General features: G+C 46.8%; 1 protein-coding gene across 1 annotated transcript; it reads left to right on the top strand.

Annotated features, from left to right (window-relative positions):
• The first annotated feature begins 18,511 nt into the window (after positions 1–18,511).
• Positions 18,512–22,901, top strand: IL24 (interleukin 24). The gene is made up of 7 exons (XM_055319179.1): positions 18,512–18,586; positions 18,714–18,817; positions 19,101–19,236; positions 20,356–20,418; positions 21,237–21,395; positions 21,846–21,920; positions 22,802–22,901. The coding sequence occupies exons 1-7, from the start codon at positions 18,512–18,514 to the stop codon at positions 22,883–22,885; spliced, it is 696 nt and encodes a 231-aa protein (XP_055175154.1). The 3' UTR covers positions 22,886–22,901.
• The last annotated feature ends 1,651 nt before the right edge of the window (positions 22,902–24,552 follow it).

The raw sequence follows: 24,552 nt of genomic DNA, 5'->3' as shown, positions 1-24,552 counted from the left end.
TTGAAAGGGACGAAGTGTTCAGAGATGGCAAGTAATTTGTGTAAGGGGGCAGAAGCAAGAGTTGAAGGTGGGCACCCTGATACCAAAGCCCTATACGTTTTCTACTCTACCTTTTGCTTTTCTAACAATGGAATCTTGTGTTCAGAGATACAGTAGGAAGGAAAAATGTGTGATGACTTCACTGAAACATGAATAAAAATCCTGACTTTGACAATCACTATCTTGGGCAAGTGACGTAACTATCCTTAGCTTCTTCATCTGCAAAATGCAGGTTATACTACTTACTACACTGGGTTGATGTAAACACTAAACAAGATTGTCATAGCTAACTTGAACAAGCACTTATTATATATTAGCTATTGCTCTAAGTGTGTTAGAAGTACCCACTCATTTAATTTGCATAAATGCATGATGAGATAGTTGATTATTCCCCATTTTACATATGATGAAGCTGAAGAGCAGAAAGGTGAAGCATCTTGTTTAGGTTCATGCAGCTTACAATGGTTGAGGTAAAATATGAACACAGTAGGCAGACTGGAGAACCATGCATCCAACCACTTTACCTCACCAGCTGGACAGAAATTCCAGAATATAGACAGTCCTAGATCAACAGAAGCTCTGGCTATAGGGGTGGTTCTGCCTTGAGAAGAAGGTGATGAGCCTTCCTTCCAAGCTGTAGTGCTAACTCTAATTTCCTGGTGCAACTGCTCTCTATGACATCTATGTTGAGCATCGTTTGTTGAGCATCATGGGAAATGACATCATTTTCCCATGGTCTAAACCTTGTCTCCTCAACAAGCAGAGCGTAAGTGCCTTTGGAGGTCACAAGACAAATGTGCTCAACCTCATGTTGACCTATCAGTTCTGGTTACTCTGTCCTTTTGGGTTTCAGTTTCTGCTGAGAGATTGAATATGGTCAGTGGCTAGACCATATATAAAAATAGAATTCTGATCTACAATCTGCAGCCCCCGGAAACCAGCTCATTGCCCACAGTGCCCAGCCCAGGAAGCCAGTCTGCTATCTATAAGTTGGATTTGTATGAAGTCAGACTGCTATGCAGCAACGAGCCAGGAAGCCAAACAGTAACCCCTGTAGCAATTGGCCCCTTCGTGGCCAGGATTTGATTGATAACTGACTGATTCCCTATATTTTGTTCCAATTTTCAACTTAGCATGAACCAGAAAAGCCAAATATGCCCTCCGAACCAATCGCACAGGATGCCCTGCTTCTAGTGAGCCCACCGACAGCTTCCCCATGCCAATCAAGGCAAACCCAAAGACTTCCCTGTTGTCCACTATAAAACTTTCCCACTCCTTCGAGGCCTTAAATCTGTGCCAGAACACAAGTGACAGTAGCTGACTTCTTTACTGTAACAAGTTCTGATTAAATAGCCTTTGCTTGTTCTCATTTGGTTGGTCTTAGTTTATTCCACACTGCATTTGTAAAATGAAAGTGTAGAAACAGGTAATTCTGAATTCTAGAAACCAGATGTGCTACAACTGACTTGGGGGATCACATGTAGCTGCTGCTGCCTTCTGTTGCCAGAAGGAGTTTGCATGGTTCCCACATCACCAGGTTTGGATTCAGAATTTGGGGTAAGCGCATCTGATTGGCAGGCCTAGAGGGTGCTGGATGCCAGGAAGGTTGGACAAGCCTTCTCTCTGGTGGGAGGTGGGCTCCTTCTCAGAATGAAAGCTAGCTCCCAAGCCTAGAAATGAGATCTGGATGGAGAGTAACTCAAAAGAATACAAACGTCCACTATATCTCTCATTCCCATCATCATTTGGGGTTGCCCAAAATCCTTAATTTTAAGGGTCCAGGCTTTCACCAACATAGTCCAATGTGATTTTGTCTGCCTATATCCCTCTCTCAAAAAGATGGCGAAGGAATGGACCATTGTCCTGCTGGACTCAAGTTCTCTGAAGGACAGGACTGTGTCTTTTCAGCTTTTTAGCCTACTCTATCTCAGTGTAACATTACATTTTAAAGACTTTATTCAAAAGCAAAAAAATAGAATTGTGTAATGGCAACATTTTTTTTAAAATACCAAGTGAAATTACTTTTTCTATATATATGACTCTCAACTTGATTTTTTTTTTCCCTGAGTTAAATGCTTTGGCTTTTGCCAGAATACAGATACCCCCACCCTGCTGCCTTGCCGATAGGAGGCAGCAGGGCAAATGGTAAAAGGATGACTGAATACAACCACTCCCATATTTCACTGGAAGGTTGGGAGGAGAAGAGGTGACACCCTCCAGTTCAACTCAACTGTCCTGAGCAGGATGAGTCAATTGCTTAACGGGAAGAAGGTAGGACTCAGAGGCCTGGAGGCAGGAAGCCGTGGATTACAACTAGAATGCTAATACCTTTCAGAAAGCATCCTTTGTTTCACTGCATGTTAAAAGTGAAGAGAACATAGATCATTTTAAGGGTGACTGGGGTTCAGAGAGGGAAAGCAATTTGTCAAAGGTTACGCAGTGAGTTATGGCAGAGTTGGCATTAAAACTCAGGTCCATGTAATTCAAACGTTATTAAACCTTAGCTCAATTCAAGAAGAAATAAGTCATCCATAGAAATGAAGTAAAATTGTCTTTATGCATAGATGATGTGCTTGTCTGAGTTCAATATCTGACTGAATCTATAGAAAGCTCCTAGAACTAAAAAGAAAGTTTTATTTGGTAGCAGAAAATAAGAGCAATAGTATTTCTATATACCAGTAACACACAATTGGAACTTGTAATAATATATATATATAATTGCAATACAAATAATAATAATACAAGTAAATGATATACATAAATAATATAGATGTGTGTATATGATACACACGTTTACATACATACACACTCTTGACAAAAGCATAAAAGATTTTGAAATGCTTGGGGATAAATCAGGCTAAAAATGTAAAAGATTTCTTCACTGTGGCACCTGGGTGGCTCAATTGGTTAAGTGTCTGACTCTTGGTTTCAATTCAGGTCATGATCTCAGGGTCATGAGATGGAGAACTGGATCAGGCTCTGTGCTCAGTGGGGAGTCTGCTTGAAGATTCTCTCCCTCTCTCCCTCCTCCCTTGTACTAGCTCTCTCCCTCAAATAAATAAATGAATAAATAAATATATCTTTAAAAAAAAGATTTCTGCATTAAAAGCTACAAACCATTGCTGGGAGAAATAAAAGATGATCTAAGTAATGGGAAGATGTATTCAAGTATTGGAAGTCTCAAAATTATTAAGATGTCAATTCTCCCAATATTATCTATAACTTTAATGTAATCACTATGAAATTTTCAGCAGCCTTTTTTTAAAGGTAGAAACTGATAAATTCACATTAAAATTCCTACTAAAATACAATAGACCAAATATAACTTTCTGAAAGAGAAGAACAAAATTGGAGGGTGTATTATCTAATCTCAAGACTTATCTAAAGCAATGGCAATTAAGACAGTTTGGTGTTGGTGTAAAAATAGATTGATGGAACAGAAAAGAAGGTCTAGAAAAGACCCACATATTCGTGGGCAATGGATTTTTCAGCAAAGTTATAGAGGTAGCTCAGTGGAGATAGAATAGTCCTTTTAGGAAATGATGCTAGAATAATTGGATATTGTGCGGAAAAAAATGAACTTGGACCCCTTACCTTACTCAGCATATAAAAATTAACTCAAAACGGACCATAGATCCAAACATACAATCTTTTAAAAAAAATAAGCAAAAAATTTGAGCAGACACCAAAGAAGGTAAACAAAACAAAACAAAAAGCACATGAAAAGACGCTCAACGTCATTTGACATTAAGTAAATGCAAATTAAAACCACAATGAGATACCACATCATACAAACTAGAACGGCTAAAAGTATAAAGATTGGCCACACCAGGTGTTGGCGAGGATGTGGAGGAAATGAAGCAATTGTATATGCTGCTGCTGGGGATGTAAAATGATAAAACCACTTTGAAAACAGTTCAGCAGTTTGTAAAAACGTGTGCAAATATTTGCCATATGACCTAGCCATTCCACCTCTGTGTATTTACCCAAGAGAAAAAAAAGAAAAGCGCATACCCCTATAAAGACTTGTACACGAATGCTTGTAGCAGCTCTCTTTTAAATAAAATTTTGAAACAACCTAAATGTCCACCAATAAGTGAATGGTTAATGTGGTGGATGGATATGTTTGTTATCTTGGTGGTGGTGATGGTTTTACAGAAGTGTGTATATGCCACAACTTACCAAATTGTACATTTTAAATATATGCAGTTTCCTGCATATCAGTAAAACTGTTACAAAATAATTCAACGTGAGGCAGTTTCTCTTTGTAGGTGCTGTGGAGGTTACAGGTGTATAAGGAGACCAAGGTTGGTAAGGTAAGTCACTGTCCAGCAATATATGGCCCAATATGGTTAAAGAAAGAAACTTGTGTAGAGAGACCAGAGAAGGCTCTTCGAAAGAGAGATTCTTGGGTTAGACCTTGAAGGATGAGCAAGGATGTCAGCAAGTGGCATGAGAAGACAATAGACTTCAAAATCCTGCTACCCCAGGCAACTGGTTCAATCTCGCGCTGATATCATTATTTCCTTCTGCATGTAGAGCATATAGCAGTTAAAATGCCCTTATTTAACTTATCTTATTTACTTACTTTTGTCCCTCCTTCTACTAAAGTGATTTAGAGTGGCTTATAAAGATACATGCCACCCAAGATTTAAGGAAAATGGATGAAACATGTGGAAGGCAGACAATGCAATGAAGGTGAGCTAAGATTTTTCCACAAAGGATGTATCATAAGAGTGTGAATCATAAATTGCTAGAAGGATTAAAAATTGGCTCTGCACTTTATGCAGGCTGGAACAAATTGGGAAACGATTATTACAAACTCGCTGAGCACTTGGTCTACGTTATTTCATTGAACCCTCACAGACTCTGCACAGTGGGGGTGTCTCTCCTCCCAATGGCAGAGCCCAGAGACTTTCCCGAAGCTGTCAGGGGGTGGCGAATATGTGGAAGTATCTTGCTTTTCATCTGTTCTGCATGAAGGAGGAAATAGCTGTTGGCTTCTAGATGAAACTTCTCACTGAGAAGAATCCAAGAAAAAATTGGAAAAATCAGGAAATATGGGAACAAAAACTGAAGGTCTTGGAGAGATAACAAGGTAGACAGAATTATAGAGCCAAGACGTGGGAGACGGAAATCCAGTCGGTGCTGGGCTCGCTACTGGGGATGGCTTTTCCCTCAGGGAAATCATCTAAATTGAGAAAGGTTAAGGAAAGGTTGGGAGGCTGAGAAGATGTGTAGAATTTAACAGAAATTTACAGGATCAAGACCACAACAGTAGGCACTCGGGGCCTGCTGAAGAGGAGCCCTACTAACTCCCTGGCAAGCTTGGGGTTGAGACCCCAAAGGGCTGCCCCTAGGAATCATGGTATTCCATAGACTGGCCCTAACAGAGACAGAAAAATCAGCTTTGAATCATCTCAGTCTATTCAAAGTCATCTGAGCAATTAAAGTAATTAAAGTAATCTGAGATAACTAATCCCCTGCTCTCCTTTCAGAAGCAAATATAAATTCACCTCATAGGAAAATGATATTCTAGGCTTGAAATGATAATTTTTCAAATACAATGCCTGGAAATGTTGGGAATGGGCAAATGTTGGGAATGGAAAGAAAATAAACCAGTGGTTTCCAGGGACTACGGGCAGGGGAATGGCAGGGGAATGGGGAGTGACTGAGAATGGGTAGGAGGTTTGCTTTTTAGGGTAATGAAAATGTTCTGGAATTAGATAACAGTGCTGGTTGCACAACTCTGGGAATATATCCAAAACCACTTTTATAGAATTTTTTTCCAGATTTTATTTATATTTATTAGAGAGAAAGAGAGAGCGTGCATGAGCAGGGGGAGGGGCAGAGGGAGAGGGAGAAGCAGACCCCCCACTGAGCAGGGAGCCCAATGCAGGCTCAATCCCAGGACCCCCGGGATCATGACCAGAGCAGAAAGCAGACACTTAACTGACTGAGCCACCCAGGCGCCCTACCCAAGACCACTTTTAAAGGGTGAACTTTATGGTATGTGAATTACATCTCAATAAAGCTCTTGTTTTAAAAATAAACATGAAATAAAAACATCTTCAGATCAACAAACTTTAGCAGAAAGTACGAATAGTTGTTTAAGGCATCATGATTCTAGGACAAGATGATCTGGCTTATTAGGAAATGACTTAGTTCCCATTTGCTTTCATTATAAATGTTAATCAAAAAAGAGCCCACTCCACAAGTTCTGGTCTTGAGGTTTTTATGTAATATTCTCATATGGCTTCTCTTGGGGCTGAACCATTAGCATTTTCAAGTAACTCTGCAGACATCCTGAGCAGATAGACCCTGGGATTAGCCACAGTCTATTCTCCCATTTCTATAGGAGGTACTACGATAAGCCCTATTTTTATTCTTCCTAAATGAAAGAGAATATAGATAAAGGGTGACAAGCTTTTTGTAGCTGTCTCAAGCAACTTTTTATTAATAAAAGGCATTAAGTGTGTCATGGCAATATATAGAAATAATATTAGTAATAGTTTAACAGCAGCTAACTCTTTCCTGTGCTTACTAATGTGTCGGGCTCTCTCTTCTATGTGTTTTGCATTTATTTTCTCATTTAACCTTCACAAATTCTTAGAGGTGCATTGTTAGTCTCCCTTCGTAGAGGAGGAAACTGAAGAACAGAGGAACTATGAAATTTTTTTTTAAAAGATTTTTATTTATTTATATTTATTTATTTGACAGAGAGAGAGAAAGAGAGTGCGCGCGCACAAGCAGGGGAGTGGCAGAGGGAGGGGAGAAGCAAGCTCCCCACTGAGCAGGGAGCCTGACATGGGGCTCAATCCCAGCACCCTGGGCCCGTGACCTGAGCCAAAGGCAGAAGCTTAACTGATTGAGCCCCCCAGGCACCCCAGAACTAAGAGATTTATTTATCCAAGGCCACACAGCTAGTGCTTGGAGTCAGAATCCTGGGGTCAAGCTTAGATAGCTCCATTTTCTAGCCCTATGAGCTTAGGCAGATCACTAAACTTCTCTTGGTCTTGGCTTTCTAATCCATAAAGTGGATAAATATTTGTCCCACAGGGTTTTCGTAAATATCAAATTGTGGGAGTTCTTCATAAGGCACAACACAATAGGCTGACTTATTGGACTAGAGCTGAGACCTACCCCTCAACCCCCAGCACAAAGAAATGATGAATTCCAGTCCCATGCTACCAGAAGTTGTCCCCAAACCAATCATCCCGGCAGGTGTCCTGGTTATGTGGCCAAGAAGGACTTGCAATATCAATTGGGAAAGTTGTCTCAATGAACTCTGTAACACTTTGGGCTCAACACCCTATGGGGCGGGGGGTGGGGGGTGAGACCCTGTGACATTTTTTGGCTGGAGCAAACTGGTGCTGAGAAGCTGGTGAGGAGAATCCCATTCTCACCATCACTGAGGCAGCAGCTGGAGCTTACAATAGCGGGCTCGGTCAGCCCTGCTGGTCCAGACTGGTGCATGGACGGGGCTCTGAGACACACTCCTTTGGGAATTCTCAAAACACTCTGCGGAGTAGAACTCTGTAACAGCCTGCTATGTTTACATGAGTCCATGGGACCACAGAACTTTGAGATATTTAATTTCTGATTTTTAATCACAGGCTAATGAAACATGAGCATTTAGGTTATGTTATCCCAGGTTATTTTTACTGTTATTTTAGTGTGGGAGAAAAAGGAATTCGTTCAACCAGGATCAAGCAATTAGATCCATCACATCTCCTTTCTTTTAGGACTCTCTGGCTTGGGAAAAGTCATGGTGACTTTTCCAGGCAGGAAATAGTCCACGGAGGGAAATACCCTCTCCTCATTTTCATGAGTAATACATTTCCTAAGAGGATATTTTTCGGAAGTTGAAGACAGAATGGACAATGAGCCCCACCCACTGTTGCTGGAAGCAGTAACCGCTCTTCACCCGTCCTTTGACTCTGATGATTCCCTGGATTTGACCATTTATCTGTGGGGAAAGGCTGGAAATAAGGAACCACATGCAAAACATTTGGGATTTATGGGGCACCTGAGTGGCTCATTGGGGGTCCTGGGATCGAGTCTCACATCGGGCTCCCACATCGGGCTCCTCGCAGCTTGCTCTCCCTCTGCCTGTATCTCTGCCTGTCTCTCTATGTCTCTCAAGAATGAATGAATAAAATCTTAGAAAAAAAATTTGGGTTTAAGAACCCAAGTCATTTTGCACTTCAAGCACCATATGCAAGGCTTTTCAGGGCCACAATCTCTAATTTCTCATATTCTGGGGCAAGCTCAGACCTGCCTTTCTTTGCCAGTTTTAAAAAACAAGTAGTAAGTATGTGGGTAGAAGCGTGTGTCTGTGTGTGTGTTGGCTTATCCAAAACTTTTTACTGGTGCCTCCCAGTAGAAGGGTCCTCTCCATCACTCTTGCCAGGAGCACAAGGCTCTCTCTTGCAGGGAGACTGTCAGGGTTCCATCCATCTTGCATTCTGGAGCTGCTGTCCCATGGTGTGACTCCTAAATGAGCAGCCAGTTGCTGGATCCCAAAATGGTGAGCATCATGCCAGAACCTGCTGAGTGCCTTGCTTGCATTGTGCTTCAGGAGAAAGCCATGCTTTCCATCAAAGAATGGTTTTTGAGAATCTCTGACTTATAATGAGCTGTCTAAGTAGCATCTAGACTAACGATTTTTCCTAAATCAGGCTCTAAATTCATTTTCTGAGAGTTGAAAGGGTCTTTAAAAACATTTACATTCTTCTCCCCTATAACATTAGCCAGTTAGGCCACGTTGTGCTGCAATAATAAGCAATATCTTCATCTCTCTCGGTGGCTTAATGCAATAAAAGTGATTTCTCACTTCTTTCACACAAGACATGTTGGCAAGGGGCTCTGTCCTTCATGGATGCTCAGGGGCCCAGGCTGAAGGAGACACTTCTATCCTGTAACAGTATCTTAACACAAGCAGGACGTGAGAGCATGGAGAAGTACGCACTGGCTTTTCATTCTTCCACCCGAAACGACATGTCTCTTCCACTTCAAAATAGTCACATGGCCCATCTAACTCCACTGGGGCGGGGAAGTGTGATTTTCCCACGGTGTGGGATGAGGGAAGCTGTAAATGTGAGGAGGGACTTCAGTGTCTGCCATACTTTAAAGTGGGTGTAGAGCACCTTCAGAGATTGAAAATCTTAATTCGTGTGCTGAGATTAACCCTGCAAAATGCAGCTTTCCAATCATTCTGAACACTTTCCTAGTGAGTATCTTACTACTTATTTAGTCAATAACCTATTTTTCTATGCTGAACAGCGTAAAGGTAAGATAAAGAGACAATATCTATCCCTTTGCCCTCCCGAGATCTTAATCCAGGAGGCGGGGGGGGGGGGTGGCCAGGAGGGAAGGGGATTCCGTTCCACAAAAAAAGGTTCAAATTGCTACAGTGCTCAGGGGTGATAGAAATTCTTTGCAGCTTTCAGAAATGGTTTGAAGGAAGAGAACTCGAAGAGCAGGTAAAATTTTTAATGCAAAAGTAATAGGGATTTATCAGTTATGCTAATTACACCAAATAGTTTAAAGATAAAAATAAAACTCTACTCAGCCTGTAATCTTAGCCCTTCACAGTGTGTGTGTGTGTGAGTGTGTTGTGCACACCCATATGGATATATACATATATATGGCTATATTCCTGCGCACATATGTGCAATCTTCTTTTGACAATCAAAAATATACCGTGACCATCCTTCTATGTCAAGGCGATAGGGGGTGGTTAGCGTTTGGCAGGTGGTAAGGACACCCCAGATTGTGAACAGATTGGTAGAGGCAGGAGGTGGAGGGGAGCAGCTCAGCTGGGCTGGGAGCACGTCGTGCGGAGGTGTGGGAAGAAAGAAAGCTGGGAAAATGAATGGACAAGGTCTGCACCTTTCCAGATCAGGGAATCTCGGTCATCTTCAGTGAGCAGTGGTGAAACCAACGGTTTACTTAAATTAAAAATAACTTTTATTTATGTATGTGTGAGAGAGATGGAGAAAGAGTGAGTGGGAGGGACAGGGAGAGAGAAGTCGAAGCAGACTCCATGTGAAGCACAGAGCCTGACGTGGGGCTTGATCCCGTGGTGGCAAGATCACGACCTGGGCGGAAACCAAGAACCAGACACTTCGTCTTCTCCTCTCCTGCTTGCTCTCTCTCTCTCTCTCTCTCTCTCTCAAATAAATAAATAAAATATTAAGAAAAAAACTGTAAGCATCCATTTTAAATGTGAAGATGACCTCTGCATCTGAATCATGCCACAATCACAATATCTGATAAGTTCTCTTTAAACATGACAAACAATACAAAGAAAATAATCTTGGACATGATAATGACAGTTTCTCATCAGAATTTGGGAGACTTTTACTCGAGAATCCCAATCTCCTGGAAACCTACCCAGAACCCCCACCCTTTTGCACTATGGTCACCTCCTGTTGTGGCTCTTTCTGCTCTGACCATGGCCTCTGATAGAATTGCTGCTGCCTCAGCTGCTATGTGTCCAGCTGCTGCCACCTTTCCTGCTATGGCTCCAGCTGCTTCTGCCCAGCATGCTATCAGACCCCCTGCTGCCATACCGCCTTCTGTTGCCAAATCTGCTGTGGATCCTCTTATTGTTGAACTTTGCTCTTCACCACCAGCCCTGAGTAAAACACCATCATGCCAATATATTGGTATTGTCCTCATTTCTTTTGTCCACAGCATCTGGCCTTGTTCTGATTTGTCACTATATTTATTTATCCCATTGGTCATGCCACCAACCAACTATTTAAAGAGCAACAATCTAAACTAAATACCACACAAACCCTCCAAGTTCTATGCCTATTTCTTTGGCATTCAGTCAAATGTCTACACTACTTCATGGGGACAGGCTCCTAATCTTATGATTGCTGTGCATGGCTTGGCCTTTACAATGAATCGTGTGTGACAGAATAACTATGTCTCAATAAATACTTACTCTCTTGGTGTCAGAAAAAAAAAAAAAAAGAACCAGACACTTACCCAACTGAGCCACCAAGGTCCCCCAAATTAAAAATAACTTTTAAAGAAACTTGTGCTTATATTCAACATATAGAAGGTTGGAAAATGAAGAAAAGCTATAGAGGAGGGAAATACCCCTTCTCTTACCACGCAGAGATAATTTGGTTAACATCTTGGCATGTGTAGTTCTTCATCATTTTCAACATATATGCCCATTCTTTTTGGCATAAAAACGGGATCATACTGCATATATCATTCTGTAACCTGCTTTTTAATTCTAAAAGGCTATAATCTTTTTTAAGAATTCAAATAGAAATTATTAGTGGCCGAACGGCATGCCACTGCATAGATGTTACCCATAAATAATCAAGTAAGAATCACACAAAAGCAAAAATCAGTTTAATTCACTTTATCCTCCTCCTCAGGTGTATTCCATTTACCCAATTTTGAAATCAACAATTGTTTAGAGAGCAAACACATTTACTGACCACCCGATAAGTAGAGGGCTCTGAGCTGGGCACCGCTGGGGTACAGAAACAGAAAAGTGATGAGTGGAAGTGGGGAAGGGAGAGTGTTCTCCCCAGAAACCAAAGATGATTTGATGGGTGAGGGGTAATACACTTGAGTTGCGCATTTAGAATTTTCTTCTAGGACAAACATTACATGGTCTCGTTCATTTGGGGAATATAAAAAATAGCAAAAGGGAATAAAGGGGAAAGGAGAGAAAATGGGAAATATCAGTGAGGATGACAGAACATGAGAGACACCTAACTCTGGGAAATGAACAAGGCTGGTGGAATGGAAGGTGGGAGGGGAGTTGGGGTGACTGGGTGACGGGCACTGAGAGGGGCACTTGACGGAATGATCCCTGGGTGATATGCTATATGTTGGCAAATTGAACCCCAATAAAAATGGGGTGGTAGAAATGGATTTGGTGGGGGATTGGGGTGACTGCATGATGGGCACTAGGGGGGCACTAAGGGGGGCACTTGATGGGATGAGCACTGGGTATTATGCTACATGTTGGCAAATCAAACTCCAATAAAAAAATATACAATGAAATAAACTTTAAAAAAAAGAATTTTCTTCTAGAGTAGCATGTATTCTGTTTCAAAGGATGAGACAAGAGTCTGTAAGACTCCTTCCACTTCCTCCCTTTCTTTTTCCCTTCCCTCCCTCCTTTCCTTCTTTCCATTAAAAAGGAAAAATCTAAAAAAAATAAAAATAAAAATAAAAATAAATAAAAGAAAAAGAAAAAAAATCTCCGTTAGGAAAAGCAATCTGGGATATGTGAGAGACAGAGTGACACAGGAAAACGGGCCACAATCTTGGATCCACACAGGAAACTATAACTATCATTTTTCCCAACCTGTATACTGTCCTGTACTTAAAATATTCATGTCTCTGGGACTCAAACCTAGTGCCTTGCGGGCTGTGGGAGGGTATAGGAGCCTGGCTTCTGCGGAGCAGGGGCACTTCTCGGAACTGGGTGTCTCCTGTGTTTCTGTTTCCTGTGATTGGCCAAAGGCTTTGCTTAGAAAATGAGGACCCTGGCTCTTCCCCATGCCTCCATTCCTGTCTGCAGCTCTGAGGGATCAGCAGCACCCTAGGTCTCTTTTTAGGCTCCTAAGTTGTATTTAAATTGCTGTTCTCCACTGGTTTCCATGAATCATTAAGCAAAAGAGCAATCAGTGATGGTCCCTCTTCTAGCAGCTTCCAGATCCTTCTTTTTCTTGGTCCCCTTCAGTAGTTGGATGGCCATGGAATTTGTGAGGCTCACAGTGGTCTCAGGCAGGTGCCCTCATTTCATTTTTGCTGATAAACTCCAGCTCAGGCTTCAAGCCTCAGATCAAACATCACCTCAATCGCATAGCCTCTTTACCCCTTCCAGCCCTGTCCCAAGACCAGGGGCGCTTCTGTCCAACTTCCATGTCCCCATGAGCCACCTAACCTTCTGTTAAGGGCACCTTGCAAGACATAGTGTGACAATTTATCTGTTTGCAAGTGTATCTCCACTTTACTGATGCACTGGAACCCAGAGGACTGCATCTCAATTTGTTTCTTCACAGCTTTATTGAGACATAGTTTACACACCATAGAGTTCTCCGGCTTAAAGCGTCCAATTTAATAGCTTTTAGTATGTTCAAAGAGTGCATCACCATAGTCTAATTTTAGAATATTTTCTTAAGCCTCCAAAAGAAACCTTAAACTCATTAGCAGTCACACCCAAACCTCCTTACCCACCCAGATCCTGACTCCAAACCCTAGGCAACCACAACTCTATCTTCTGTCTGTATATGTTTGTCTTTTCTGGACATTTTTACAGAAATGTAAAATACAGTAACTCTTTTTTTTTTTTTTTGGCTAGCCTCTTCTGGCACTCAGTAGTGCTTAGGGAATATTTGTTCAGTAAATGAATGCTCATTTGCATGATCGAGAAGTAGCACAGAAAGGGTGGTACAGGGCAACGAGTACTCGACTCAAAGCCAGAGGACCTGCACTCCAGTTCTGGTTCTATTATCGATTTATGTCCCCGAGAGAAAAATCACTGGACTCTTCTGACTCTCAGCTTTCTAATCTGCAAAGAAATAATATCTGTCCTCCTTATCCCAAAAGGTCATGGTGCCTATCAAAGGGAAACGTTTCCTTGGAAGTGTTTTGTATATCTAAGCATGCTGTACGGGTGTAAAAAGAATTTGTTTGTTTTTACTTTCATCTTTTGAAACGGCTGGAACAAGAAACCATTTACTACACCAAGATAGAATGGCCGAGGGCCAGCCCCAGGGGCCAACCAGTAGATACAAGCACGTGTCATCTCTGCTCCTGGGAATGGTGTGCAGGGAAGACAGGGAAAAGGCTGACAAAAGGCCCCAGTAACCCACGTCTATTACTGCATAAGTTTCCTAGCCAAATAGGGAGATAAAATCATTTTTAGAGAGAAGATTAAAGTAAATTTGCTGGAAGAAAAATGATGATGTAACTTTCTTTTATCTCTTGGCTATCAGGAAATCCTAGTTAATGGGCTTATTGCTTCTCTAGAGGCTGCAGGGCATTTCCATCCATCAGAAAGAGGAGGTATTCAGTTCTAAGAGTGAGCCCTTTACTGCTTCACCTGAGAGTGGAGATGGGACCCTTCTCCATCCTGATTCAGGCCCCTTCTCTCCCTGTAGGTTTAGGGGAATTTATAGGAGATATGGGAGTAGGAGTAGATTTATTTCTCAAACGTAAAACTGAAATTCTGTAGAGTTATACATGACAGGTGGTATGGGATGAAAAGCATAAACCCCCTAAATCTAATAAAGAATATTTTTTGGGGGGGGGAATGGCCTTGTAAATCAAAGTTTATTCTCAGGGGAGCTTTTCTCCCGCCCCATATTTTTGTAAAGGAAATCCCCCAAGTTCCAGAGAGCATGGGGTTTAGAGATATTAGAAGGACCTCTGGTCTTAGTCTGGTCTAGGATGGAGTTTGGGTAGAAATATGTGCATACAGACCGAAGGACCAGCCCCATTTTCTCTGCCCTTGAGGTCAGAGACTTGGAGCTTCCCCACGGATGAGCCAGTGGGGTGGGCCAGCCCTTGCCCCTCTCCTCGCTGCCAGGAGCCTCTGCCTTCCAAGTTGCCATGTTGCTTTTCCCACTCCCCTGCCCATGCTATCTGTCCACTGCCCCCGCCCCAGTAAGGGCTCCCTTCTTGTCCTACTTTGGTGCTATTCTAGCTCTTTCCCCCGCAGCCACTACTTGCCTCTAGCCCAGGGCTTCTTAGCCTCAGCACTGTTGGCATTTAGGGGTCACCTCCTTTTTTGTGATGAGGGGCAGTCCTGCGTGCTGTAGGATGTTCAGCAGCAGCCCTGACCCATTCTATGCCACGTCTGTAGCACCTCCACCTCCCACACCGCCCAGTGAGGACGATCCAAAGTGTCTCCAGACATTGTCACATGTCCCCTAGGGATGGAACTGCCCCATGGAGAATCACCGCTCAGGTCCTTCCGCTCACCCTTGAAGCCCTAATTTGTTATGCATTTACCACGTCAAAGACCCTGGGTTGTGCCCCGTGTGTTTTCTCAAACTTTACTATACTTCAGAATCCCCTTGGAGTTTCTTAAAATGCATGTGCTGGCTCAGCAGTTTCGGGGGAAGGGTTTGAGAGTTTGCATTCCCAATGAGCTCCCAGATACTGCTGTTGCCCCGGTCCATGGACCACACTTGGAGTAACAGGCCCTACATCACTGCGTCTCGTGACCCTATGAGACTTGACTCTATAGGTAAGGAGGCTAAGATGCAGACAGCTCAAGGCAGCTCAGTCACGTCCTGAACCCGAGTCTGCCTGGGGGCCAGCCTGGTGCTTATATCCCGCAATCTCAGTTGTCGCTGGGCCAAGTCCTTGAGTTCTCCCTCTCCCTCTCTTCCAGGGAATCGTGCTATGTTGAGCTCAGGCACATGTTTGCCTGGAATATCTGACTTGTATTATCTTTCCCTTAGACAGAAGGAGCTACTCGTGACCCCAGGGGGGATGTCCTGGAACCTCTCGAGCTCTACACATGACCTCATGCCTCTGTTCTAGCCTGCCCTGCTAACAGCTCATCCCTCTGCCCTCCTGCCTATCAGTAGGCAGCTGTCTAGCACCGAGGCTGCCCTGGGGCTCACTTTCCCTCTCAGCTTCCTGCCTCAGCTGTCTCTCCAGTCGTCTCTGGTCCCTCCTCCCCATCCCCCCCCTTGCTGCCACATTCTTAGCACATGTTCTTTTTGTTTCATGAATGCCCTCTGGGCATCTTCTTCCCGTAGTACTTGGGGATTTTTAGTAATGCCCTGGATCCCCAAGGGGGAGGAAAGGGTGTGGTGTGGGCCCCTGCCATGGACTGGAGGGCAACATGTAGGTTCTGCTGGAGCGAAGGACTCCAGCTGGGCCCTCACGCAGGCTGAGGCAGCAGGGCCAGGTGCTAGCCAGGGGACAGCAGCGAGCAGTTTGTCTGCCTAAGGGAACGAATGCCAGTGAATGAATGAGTGATGAAGGGCAGGGGTGCTGGTGCCCCAGAGGATGAGAAGGGCCTGCCAGCCGGAGAGATGGGGAAGGGCCGAGTCCTTCCAGGGTCCCCTGGTCTTCCTTCTCCCACCCCTCACATCACAGTCTACCTGAACCCAGATGTTTGTGCAGGATTGTAATTCGGAGCGGGGCTCAGCAGTCCCTCTCTGTAAAGGGCAGAGGGTAAATATTTTGGGCTTTGTGGGCCAGAGGGTCTCCGCCATGAGTACTGGTCTCTGTCATCGTAGCACAAGAGCGCCCATACACAATATGTAAACAGGCTGGGTGTGGCTGTGCCCCGGAGAAACTGTATTCATGGACATTGACATTTAAATTTCATGTACTTTTCAGTTTCTGATTTTTTTTTTTGTCATTAGCAAATATAAAAACCATCCTCAGGTCACAGGGTAAGCCATCTTTAGCCTTTTCTTGGCCCACAGCTTGTCAATCTCTGATTCAGGGTCCAGCATTTCCCACAATGTGTCCCAGGGACATGGTCAGATACTCATGGGAAATGCTGCATTAACAAAGTCACATAAAGCCATGTCCTCACCCCCCGGCCCTCGGGGGACTTCTCAGTCTTCATCATTCCTGGGAGCATTACGTGTTTCCAAGCGGGGTGCTGGCACATGCCAGCCTTCTGGAATCTCCTGCCTACGAAATCGCTCGTCCCTCAGCCCATGTGCTGTGGGACCTGCTTTGGGAGCACTGCTTGGGCCTACCCTGCTGTAGGCGGCCCGGAGCCCGAGCGCCTGGCCGGCTGCACACGTGCTGGGGTTTGTCCGCTGCACTGGCTCCTAACAGGCTGCATCCCTTGGGGTTCCCCCGCCGAGCAGCAAGGCCGAGGCTAGGCCGCCAGGCCCCAGGGCCCCTCCACCTTCCCGGCCTGGCCATGCACACACTGCCTCATTCTCCCTGCACTGGAAACACGGCCATTGGTGGCTGTGTGCGAGGGGACATGCCACCATTCCTGGCCCCGAACCATCACAGAAGTGTGCCTGGGCAGCCTCGGTGTCCAGGTCACTGTCCCAGCACCAGTAGGGCATAATCATTGAGTGATTTTGCAATAAGGAGACCGGGGTATGGGGCAGCCCCGGTGGCCCAGTGGTTTGGCATCACCTTCAGTCCAGGGTGTGATCCTGGAGACCCAGGATCGAGTCCCACGTCGGGCTCCCTGCATGGAGCCTGCTTCTCCCTCTCCCTCTGCCTGTGTCTCTGCCTCTCTCTCTCTGTCTCTCTCTCTCTGTCATGAATAAATAAATAAAATTTTAAAAATATATATTATGAAAATAAAAAAAGGAGGCCAGGATGCTCCGCACAGCAGTGATGCGCTTGCACGTGTGTAGAGTTCCCAAAGCACTTGGACGACTTGCTTTCCCAACTGCTCCTCGCACCTGCCCTGGGGGGGTGGGGGCTGGTCGTCTGTTGGTTGGTTTGAGTTTCATAGGTGCAGAGCCCGAGGCTCAGGGCAGCCTGGGCACTTGCTCCCGGTCACAGCCAGCACTCAGCCCAAGGCCTCAGCTCACCTCAGTGAACGGTGAGTAGGCAGTGAAGTAATGCTGTGGGAAAGCATGACCAATTTCCCTTTCTCCACCTCCCCCTCCCTCCACCCCTCCCCCAGCCCCCATATATATGATCCCCACAAAGCCTAGCCCGCCTGCACACCTTGAACTTTTGCAACGGTGCCGGGAGAACCTTCCGCCCACGGGGACTCCCCCGAGCAGCAAACCGTGGGGGGCGCCTGTCCAACTCCCCCCCCCCGCCCCCGTACCAGGAACCAGCCACCCCTGAACAGCGCGCCCTCAAGCATCACTGCTGGGGCCTGAGGTGAGTGATGGGCGATTCAGGGGTGCTTTGCTCCGGAGCACTGGGCCACCATGTCCTCAGGCCCGGGAGCCGGGGGGGATGGATGAGGAGCTGGACTCTCCGCTTTGACACCAAGAAGGATCTGGGCTGCATGGCAGGAAGGCTGATAGAGGACCTCAGGCGCTCGTCCTGGGCCCCTCTGGGCCACGGGGTGGCGGTCACTCTAGAGACAGTCTCCTTCCCAGCCTAGGGCTGCAACTGGGTGGCTTCAGGTGTGAGACCGGTGCCCAGAGAGACAGAGGTTCTTAAGTGTCTGCAGAAGGAAGTAAGGAAGAAGGGGAGGGAGACAGACAACGGAGAGGAAAGAAGGGAGGAAGAAAAGCAAAGGGCAAAGAAAGCAGGGAGAAGAAACTGCCCGCGGGCGTGACAAATAGATGATGGGTTCCCGTCCCCGGCTTGGGGCCTCCTCAGACAGTCAAGTCATCCCACTGGTGCTTTAGTGGGAGGTTTTGAAGCTGATTCACCTGGAAACCTGATCCCTCCCTCTTGTGCGCTTACCTGGAAAGGGGTGAGTCGGTCAGCTGCGGAGGCACAGTGAGTGTGTGACCCTAACCTACTGTCTGGGCCCCTCCCTGGGGGCCAGGATTAATCCCTGGGCTGCCCGGAGATGAGGAGTCAGGAGGGTCCTCTCCCCGGGCAGGAGCAAAGACCTGCCCGAGTGAGCTCTCCTGGGGACCTCAGGGTAGGGCTCAGACTAGCAAACGCCTAGTGAGGGTCCCTAACCTCCCGAGTGTAGAGGCTGTTCTACACATGCTCTTTGGCACTTCAGCCCCCGCCCCATGTCTTCACTCTTCTTGCTTACACTCCAGTTGGTGGCCGGAGAGAGCTGTCATAGAGCAAGCAAGGGGGTGTTGGGCGACTGCGACGTGGGCAGGCCTGGTGGGGAAGGGCAGAGAGACAGCGAGAGCCGCAGGTGTGGGATGGAGGGGCAGACAGCCACGTGCCCCCCAACCCCCCACCCCCCAGCAAGGCCACCCGTCAGCAATATGCCACCACTGGGACCCTACCCCGGTCTCAGCCTTTGCACCTGTGTCCCCGAAGGTGGCCGAGGAGAGCGGAGGAGCGTGATCCTGGACATGCCCCTGCAGGAGCAGAGGACCTACCTCAGTGGGATGCCTCCCTTTCTTGCAGCAGGATCGTCCGGGCGTTCCTTGGCAGCAGATGGGCTCTCCGGGGCGGACAACTGCCCTCCTCAGCCTGAGTCTGATCCTGCTTCTCCAGAGCCAGGGGCCGGGGGTCCAGGGCCAGGAGTTCCGGTTCGGACCCTGCCGAGTGCAGGGAGTAGCTCTCCGGGAACTGCGGGAGGCCTTCTGGGCCGTGAAGGACACTGTGGTGAGTGACGTGTCGTTCTGGGCCCGGCTGCGGGGGGTTCCCGTGGGTGCGGGATAGTATCCTATGATGATAGAGCCCTTCGCCCCTCGCTCATTATGTTCCTATATGATAACTTTATAAAGTCCGAGGCATCACAAGGACCCATTCCCTCTTGCACATGAGGCTCAGCAGGATGTGGTCAATCTCTAGGGAAATAAATTAGCCCGAGGGGAATACAGAGGGGGCCTGATTCCCCGGGGCTTCATCTACGTCCCAGAGGGGACATGGGACTCCACCAACCGCAAGTCCTGGGAACTGCTTTGAGACCCGCTGGGGTTTTCAGCACCGGCTTGGCCAGGCTCCTGCTCAGCTGCTCTCACCTGCCAAGGCATCAGCTAGTGGTAAAAAGAATGGCTGAGGCTCGGACGGTGGAATGTGACTGTGAGTCTCTCTGGGTCCTGAAAGTGGTGACCCGGTACTCCCACTGGCAAGCGCACTCTTTCAACAAGGACTCAGATTTGGGGCAGAAAGAGGGAGCACGGTGAGGCAGCCTGGAGGAGGGGAGAGCGCTGGACTGGGGACAGGACAGCCGGGTGCGACCTTGACCTTGAAACCAGGCACAGTACCCGCCCCCCCATCACCTTCCTTGGTGGCACGTTGTGGGTGTGGGTACAAGCTCGAAAGCTCCCTTCTCACGAGGATGCTTTGACTATAATCTGAGAATTGAAGGATGTGGCTGGTTGCAGAGGAGGCTCCAAGGGCAAGAGGCAGCTGAGAGGTGCAGCCCCCACCCCAAGCCAACCCCCACGGAATATGAAGGCAGAACATTGCCCCCGTTCGTTCTTAAACCCAAGAGGCTTGCCCCCTCCTGACCAGGGGAACCAAAAAGGTCCCCTACCAAGGCTCCGAGAGCTCCTGGGATTCCATCTGCCCCCGAGGGTTAAGGGGAGTGATTTCTGGCTGGAAAGCGGTGCCCTCACCCCACAGGCTATCTCCGCTCAGCCTTTCCTGGGTCCTCCCTTGGTTCCTCTGGCCTCTGAGATCTCAGACTGCATGGATCTGGGGGTCAGCGTGTGTTTGCAAGGTGGGTCTCTGTGCTGTCCCTCAAGCTGGACTCATCTTTGCTCTCTGTCCCCAAAGCAAGCTAAGGATAACATCACCAGTGTCCGGCTGCTACGGAAGGAGGTTCTGCAGGATGTCTCGGTAATTAGACGTCGGGGAAGGGCGATGCCTCTCTCTGGTGGCCTGTCTTCTACGGGTGGTCTAGGGGAGGTTGACAGAGACCACTTCTGCCCAGGCCGAGGTCTGGGTCGTCACCCCAGTGCCTGGGCTACATGGCATGGAAGATGGTGGGGATTAGGGCTCATAAGCATCTTTTTCTCCATTTATCCAGACTTGCCAGGATTCCACATCTGCTTAGGTCTCTTTGGTTGGTTCCCATCCTTCTTCCTCACCCGTTGTGCCTTCCCCTCACCCAGCTAGACAGTCAGCGAGCATATGCACCGAGCCTTGATCCCTGCAAGGCACTGAGGTTCACCGGTGCTCACGGGGGCTCGAGTACAATCACTGTGTTCCAGGGTGTTAGTTTGCATTTCTCATTTCTGTTTCCAGTTCTTTCCCTAGACTCTCAGCTCTGAGCCACCAAGTGTCGGGTACTTTTCAGGCTCCATCACCACCACCCGCCAACCCCAATAGCTATCAGAGAGGCCATGTGGTGTAGGGAAAGAAGACTAAGCAGATGGGGAGTCAGGACTCCTGGGGCCTAGGTCTGCATCTGCCACTGGCTGGCTGTGTGTCCCCCCTCCCTGGGTCAGTGGTTCCTCCCATAAACCACAGGTGCCCCTCTGTGTGCCCCCCACCCCCCACCTGGATCAAATGCTCCCTTTGGATCAAATGCTCAACATCTCCTGGGAAATCTCTTTCTCTATGTGCTTATCTCGCCTCGTGTGGCATGTGGGCTGTCCATCTGGGGTCAGGGTGGGCACAGGGCTCGACGCCGCAGTAACCCAGACCCTCCCCAGGATGCCGAGAGCTGTTACCTCATCCGTGCCCTGCTGAAGTTCTACTTGAACACCGTTTTCAAAAACTACCTGGATGAGGCAACTGACGTCAGGATCCGGAGGTCATTCTCTACTCTGGCCAACAACTTTTTTGTCATCGCATCAAAACTACAACCCAGCGTGAGTAGAACAATGCTGCTACCGGGGAGCCCATGGGAAGCGATGTGTTTTGGGGAGACACCCTCTCCCTCCCCTTATCCAGTCCTGGCATTTATTCCATGACGGGGATTCAGTGCTGTCATGGGAAAGAGCACAGGCTCTGGACGCTAGCAGCTCTGGATTCGAGGTCAGACCTGCATCTAACCAGCTGGATAATGCCTCGCAAGGCAGTCAACCTCTCTGAACTTCAGTTTTCTTACCTATAAAATGTAGATAATCACCCATACGTGGCAAGATTGCTATGAAAATGAAAGAAGTCAGCCTCCACCACCGGTGGGGGTTCAGCAGCGGTTCCCTTGAGAATGTGGGATTCAGAGCTGGCCCTGGGAAGCCCTCTGGCATCACTGGGGAGGGGGGGGGCTTGCCTCTGCTGCTACCCAACCTTTGGCACAATTTTTTTCTATTATCCAGCAGGAAAATGAGATGTTTTCTATCAGCGAGAGTGCACGCAGGCGATTTCTGCTGTTTCAGAGGGCATTTAAACAGGTAATCAAGGCCAGGATCGGAGAGCCTGCCTCTCCACCAGTAGATTAGCCTGAACCGCCACATGAGGGTGCCATCACACGAGGGTGCCTGCAGAATTCACGGCAGGTCACTCCAGCAGGCATGCCCAAGAGCCACCTAATTTTGCACAAGCACAGGTATATTTGCATTAATTATCATACACTTTGCACAAGCTCCACAAACAACATGGTCCATTTTTGTGCCAGTTTTCACATTAAAATGCGTTTATATTTCCCTGCAAGATGATTTCAGTATTAAGGACTTTCCCTGTGAAAGTTTTACAAATACTGGGCTGGGCAGCTGGAGTCTGAAGTAGGCCCCCGACCCCAAACACGTACTACATAACTGCAGTATTTTCCATTATGCTCATATGGTCCAGTTTGTGAGAGAGAAAAAAAAAAAGCATGGGAAAATACATTACTGTTTCCCCAAAGAAAGCCAACAAAGAAAATCCAAACTTCATCCCCAGACCCCCCCACAAAAATATATACGATTTTGATCAGATATATCAGTCTAAAAATAAATGGTAAAGGGTAATCATATATAGGGGAAGGGGGCCAACTGGACCTCAGTTTCATCATCTGCATAGTAGACTCAGGAGTTGGCCAAATCCAACCTGCACTGGGATTTTATAGTTCTTGTTATCAGGAACTCCAGATGCTTTTCCCTTGCTCCTTACCCACTGCTACTCACTGGTCCATTGGTCCTCAGTGCTTCCCCCCACCTCTGTGAAGGAACCAGGGTGGGTGGGTGAGCTCCTCAGAGGCCATCCCAGAGGTGAGCCAGCTCCAGGAGTGGTGGGAGGGAAGGAAACCTATTCTTGTGGCTAATATGGTAGATCGTCAGCTCTCCTTTCTCTTTAGTTGGACATACAAGCAGCCCAGACCAAAGCCTTTGGAGAAGTCGACATTCTCTTGACCTGGATGGAGAAATTCTACGAGTTCTGAATGCCAAGACCAGGAGACCCTCCTTGATCTCCACGTCATTTCCAACGTGCCGTATCCCTTCTTGTGATGTTATCTGGGCACTGCACACCCTTGATGATGGATTTCATTCTTGGCTAGGCTTGTCCTCAAAGACTTCATTCTTTAAGTGGCCCCAAAGACAATCATGGAAGGTTCTCTTAGATGCTGTGAATGATCTACAAGGTAGATTTATTTATTACCACTCTATTTAATTCCTGTCAGTGTTTTAACTGATGTCATATTTATTTGTCACATTGTAAATTCTGTGTAGGCAGCAGGGACAGTGCCCCATGCTTCTTTTTTATTCTCCACAATGCTTGACACCATGTGGGACAGTGGATGAGTGCTCAGTAAATGCTTAATAAACTGGGTTTTTTGTCTGTATTTGAATTATTGAGGATCAATGAGGGGGTGCTGGGATACGAGGTTGAACTTCATGGGCTAGAAACCATACTGCCACGAGATCTGTAGGAACAGAGCATTGGGGTGGAGGTGAGGGGCATCAGTTTGAAAGGCAAATGATAGAAGATACAACGCAGGCTAAGTGCCCAGCACAATGCAGCCTCACTAAACATTTCATTTCTCCCCACCCCATTTCCATCATCCCTTCTCATTGGGGCCCCTCCTCTCTTACACTATACATTCTTATCAGCCACTTGAGAGGGTGCCATTGTCAAGTCGACACTGCTGGTGGTGTCATCATACCTGGATGGACTGTCCAATCTCTCTGCTAATAAAAGGCAGGGGACTCATTTCTGGCAGCCTCTTCTTTCTAAGTGTGAACAAGTGCCCAGTAAGGCTGAGTTATGCATCCAGGAAAGGTCTTCTTCTCAACAGCAAGACTGGGTGTTCTCTAGTCTCAAGCTCTGAATGGACTTTGTAGTTGACATTAGTCCAGAGATGCAATGTCTGCCTCTGCCCTGGCCCAGAAAACTGACGAGAAAGTATATGTTGGAGGGTCAATCTCTCTCCTTTCATGACATAAGTGCTATTACAGAGCACCTGGCCCTCCAAGAAGCCACTTTCCTCCCCTACCTTGGCACAGGTTACATGGCAAAGAAATGAGGGGGCATTTCTGAAGCAGAGATGTAATAGTTTGGGGTGGTCAAAACAGACCAACATTCAGATAAGTACACAAAGTTAGTGCTAAGCCGTGGAAGAAAGATAAAGAGATGACACAAATTATGCTATTTTTAAAACAGGGGAGACACACGGGTCAGGGTACTTATGTGCATCAAGGGAGGGAGACAGTAAAGAGAATTTAGGGACATGTATACATATGATCACTAACACTAACAAGCGTGGTTCTGAAATTTTACATTTCATCGTATCAGGAGAAAACGTCCTCACCATCGGACTCAAGATGTACAGAAGCTCACTAGTAAGAGGCAGCCTCAAGATCAGGGCAAAGGATGTTGCCAGGGGCATTTCATACCTGACCCCTTCGTAACTCACAGGGCTGAGGCATGCCCTCACTACGAGGTCCAAGAGCCTTCCACTGGTGTGACGCCCAAGCCTGAGAAAGTCTCCCAAAGCCACAGCCATGCCTATGCTCCAGCCTGATGCCATGAGTCCGGAGCCATGGCAGTAAAGATCCTGTGATCAAAGACGCTCTGCAGATTCCACAGCTTGGAGAGGAAGCTGGTGCA

The sequence above is a fragment of the Nyctereutes procyonoides genome, unplaced genomic scaffold, assembly GCF_905146905.1.
Source record: "Nyctereutes procyonoides isolate TBG_1078 unplaced genomic scaffold, NYPRO_anot_genome, whole genome shotgun sequence".
Taxonomy (NCBI): Eukaryota; Metazoa; Chordata; class Mammalia; order Carnivora; family Canidae; genus Nyctereutes; species Nyctereutes procyonoides.
Note: the sequence above shows the minus strand (reverse complement) of the source record. Positions and strands in the feature narration are given on the sequence as shown.

What these genes read in the sequence shown, in the direction of transcription:
- IL24 (XM_055319179.1), top strand. Translation starts at nt 18,512, where the DNA reads ATGAGGAGTCAGGAGGGTCCTCTCCCCGGGCAGGAGCAAAGACCTGCC. An exon ending in CATCAAAACTACAACCCAGC is followed by an intron (nt 21,396 to 21,845) that starts GTGAGTAGAACA and finishes TCTATTATCCAG; the next exon opens with CAGGAAAATGAGATGTTTTC. An exon ending in TTCAGAGGGCATTTAAACAG is followed by an intron (nt 21,921 to 22,801) that starts GTAATCAAGGCC and finishes CTTTCTCTTTAG; the next exon opens with TTGGACATACAAGCAGCCCA.